Below are 3,740 nucleotides of genomic sequence, written 5' to 3' on the forward strand. Positions count from 1 at the left end.
GCCCTACCCTTGGGTTCTTTTCAAAGTTCCTATTAAGTTCATCTGCTGTAGGTTCCCAGCTGTTTGCAGCGGGAAGCTGGGGTCCGTTACCCTCTCCCTCGGAGCCGGTCCTGCTGTCCCCCTCCCTCGCTCCCCCACCCCGCGGGGTTGTGGCGGCGGGAACGGCACGCTCAGACAACGGGCGCCCCGGCTCTGACCCTCGGGTGCGACCGTCGGGGCTCCCCCAGCGCCCTCCCTCCCATTTCTGACACCAAGACGCCAGTCGAGTTGGAGGGGGAAAACTCTGCTTTATTTTATTTCATTATTTCGGGGGTGGGGGGTGGGCTGCGCCGCTGCCGGGGCCATGCGGCTCAGCGCTGGGAGAAGGCGGCCTCGGGGTCGCAGGCGGGGTCGGCGCGGCAGCCGTCTGGAAGGAGAGACGCCGGGTCAGCGCCCGCCCCGCCGGCTCCCGGCTGCGTCCCCGTCCCCGTCCCCGTCCCCGGTCCGCGGTCCCCCGGTTCCCGGCCCCTCCCCGGCCCCGGCTCACCCGGGCTGCAGCAGATGCCGGCGGCGGCGCAGCGGCCCCCGCTCCCGCACGGCTGGTGGCCCGACTGGCAGGGCGACGGCAGGTAGTTCTCCTCCTGGCAGCGCAGCGCCTCGGCCGTGCCCACGAAGCAGCCCAGCTCGTCGCCGCAGCAGATGCTGGGCCCGAAGCAGCGCCCTTTGCCCCCGGGGCCGCAGGGGAGACACTGGCGGGAGGGCGGGCGGTGAGCGCGGGCCGTGCAAGCCGGGGGCGGCGGCCGCGGGAGGGGGCGCACGTCCACTCTCAGTGACAGCCCGCAGCGTCCTCCCCCTTCGTTGAGGGAGCGCCCCCGCCCCGCACCCGGGCTGCACGTAAGAGACCCTCCCTCTCAGCTCTGGGGCCCTCAATGGTGTGCACCCTTCTCTCAGCTGCCCACCCTTCCTCCCCTGCCCCATCACTCAAACTTGATCTCTGGCACCCACGCCCCGGCAGACAGTGCCCTGCTCTGCCCAGAACACTTCCAGGCCAGGCCCTTCCTCCCGTTTCCTGTCTGGGCTTGACACGCTGGTGGGCCTCTGCGGGCCGGGACCTGGGCTCACTGGGCCTGGCGCTAACTGTGTGTGGTGGGAGCCTGAGTTCCAGGGAAGGGCATAGGGCACCTCACTGACTCAGGTTTCCAAAGGTGCCAAGCAGAGGGAAGGGTAGTCTGTGGGGGGCTGCCCACTGACCCACTCTAGTTTGTTCAGTAGCCCAAAACTGAGCCACCTGTGTTTGTTCAATAGCGCAAAACTGAGCCATCTGTGGCCTGGGCGGGATTGAGCTTGGTGATTGGATCTCCTTCAGCTCTGCCCAAAAGGGAATAAAAGGGAATTGACTGGACACACAGGGTGGGAGAGTTAGGCTGGGTTCCCAGAAGGACTTCTTGGAGGAGGCGGCACCCTTGCTTGAAGGAGCTGAGCCATGGCCAGCTTCTGTGGAGGGCACCGGGAGCTGTGGCTAGGAGAGGGTGAAGGCTGCACGGGAAAGGCTTCCCATCTGCCTAGGACAGAGCCCGTCGTGGCTGCGAGGCCCGAGTGGGCACAGAGGAGGCCTTGCTGTCCAGTTCTTCCTGATCTGCCCCAAGCCCAGTTATTGGGGAAGTACCGGCTTTCCGGTATCCCTTGCCTGGATGGGGATAGTGTCTCGAAGTCCTGCAGCCCGTCCTAGCCTGCCTGGCAGCCTGGCCCCCCTGCCCAGCCTTGCCAAGCCTCCCTTCTCCTGGGCCCTTCACCTAAAGCTTGCCTCTCCCACGACTTCCCTCCTTCCTGGCCCCTGCACAGTAGTGCCAGCCCTGGGGGCCTCTGTCCCCTCCAGGCAGCCCGGAGATGGGCCGCGGTCATACCTGTCTCAGCTCCAGGTCGGACATGGCCCTCTTGCCGCCCCGCGGGCAGTTCTGGAAGTAGCAGGCGGAGGTGAAGGCCAGCAGGCCCAGGAAGCAGGCGGGCAGCACGGTGGCCGGCATCCTGGCGCAGTGGGCACAGTGTGCGAGCCGCTGAGCGGACTGTGCTGTGCTGCCTTCGCTGGCTGACTATTTATGTCTGCAGGTGTCCCCCGGAGACAACGTGACTGCCACCCCCCTCCCCAGTGACTCCCCAGGAGCCCACGACCGCCAGGTCCCAAGCCATCAGCGGTGATTCAGGCATCTGGGGACGCACGTGGACCTGTCTGGGGGGGCTGTGGGGGAGGGGGGCCGGCCTCTGGGCTGTCACTGGCAGCCGCGTGGCTGCGGTGTGACAGGAGCTGCTGCAACCGTGATTGTGGCTCTCTGGACCTGGGGAGAGGGACAGATGGGGGCGGGGGGTCTCGTGGAGACTATCCGCAAGCTTTCTGGCTGCTGAGAAGAGGCTAGGGGGTCAGCGGGCCTGTCTCCACATGCAGCCCCCTGAGAAGGTGGTGAGGGCGGCCCGAGGGGCTGGTGCGCAGGGAACAGGGTTGGTCCAGCTCAGGAACGATGGGACAGGGGACAGTCAGGTGCAGAACCCCATCAGGAGGGTTAGCCTCCTGAGAGGATAAGTGACCAAGGATGGCACACACCCAAGGCGGGGGCACAGAGGGCTTTGTCTGGCTGCCCCAGAAAAGGAAATGGCTGATGCCTGCAGCCCCACGGACCAAGCAGCGGCAGCCATGGAGCCCAGGGACCAATATGGGATCTGGGCCCTCCCCACATGGTGAGTGGGAGGCTCCTGGGGGAAGCCAGGGACACTCCCACCCCCCACACACCCAGAGCAGGGTTCAGACCCAGTAAGGTTCAAAGGTGGGGGGAAAGCCGCCTGCCCCAATTCCTACCCCTACAAGGACCCTAGTTTGTGGGGACCAGGGCAGGTACCATCTCCAGCCTAGGGTGGAAGTGGGGGCAAGGGAGCTTTGGTGTTGGGGGGCTGGAAGAGCCACAGCTGAATGAGCCCAGCCTGAGAAAGGAGACTTTGGTTCACGACCCCAGGCTGGTGGGATGAAGGGACTAAAGCCTCCCTCTCCTAGGCTACCAGAGTGCCCCTCTGCTCCTTGGGCCCAGGCTAGCCACCCTACGCCTCTCAGGATCTGTTCAGCCCCCTGCTCTCCCAGCCCTGGGCTCTTCGCCTCCTCTCCAGGGTGCCCAAGAAAGCTCTGGGCGCCTTCTTCCCACCGAGCGCTGTAAGGGGTCCGGCATCTGAAGGACAGACCTCCCACAGTCAGGACCTGACATCAGGCTTTTCAGGAACATCCCCTTAGGGACTGTGAGGACATCAGAGCTCAGTGACTGTCAGAATCTGGCCTCTGTGGTTCAAAACTTCATGACTTGGGCAGGTTCCTTGACCTCTTTGTGCCTCACTTTCTTCCAGTGTAATGTTGGGAAGATACTAACTAGTACCCACCTCAAAGCGTTGTGAGGACTGAAATAATGTAATATATAAGAGCTTTGCAAAAGTTCCTACACCACTGTAAAGCTAATTAATAACAGTATTGTATTATTAATGCCATTCTCCTTTTTTTTTTTTTAAGATTTTATTTATTTATTTGATAGAGAGAGACAGCCAGCGAGAGAGGGAACACAAGCAGGGGGAGTGGGAGAGGAAGAAGCAGGCTCCCAGTGGAGCAGGGAGCCCGATGTGGGGCTTGATCCTAGGACTCCGGGATCATGCCCTGAGCCAAAGGCAGACGCTTAATGACCGAGCCACCCAGATGCCCCTAATGCCATTATTCTTATTAAGAGCTGAAGAGA

General features: G+C 63.0%; 1 protein-coding gene across 1 annotated transcript; it reads right to left on the reverse strand.

Moving 5' to 3' along the window:
• Positions 1-268: 268 nt before the first annotated feature.
• On the reverse strand, positions 269-2,018 carry LOC100469587 (oxytocin-neurophysin 1). Its single transcript, XM_034641449.1, has 3 exons — positions 1,884-2,018; positions 527-728; positions 269-406 (listed from the first exon to the last, which is right to left on the reverse strand). The coding sequence occupies exons 1-3, from the start codon at positions 2,001-2,003 to the stop codon at positions 351-353; spliced, it is 378 nt and encodes a 125-aa protein (XP_034497340.1). The 5' UTR covers positions 2,004-2,018; the 3' UTR covers positions 269-350.
• Positions 2,019-3,740: the final 1,722 nt, after the last annotated feature.

Source organism: Ailuropoda melanoleuca, chromosome 13 (assembly GCF_002007445.2).
Source record: "Ailuropoda melanoleuca isolate Jingjing chromosome 13, ASM200744v2, whole genome shotgun sequence".
NCBI classification, from domain to species: domain Eukaryota; kingdom Metazoa; phylum Chordata; class Mammalia; order Carnivora; family Ursidae; genus Ailuropoda; species Ailuropoda melanoleuca.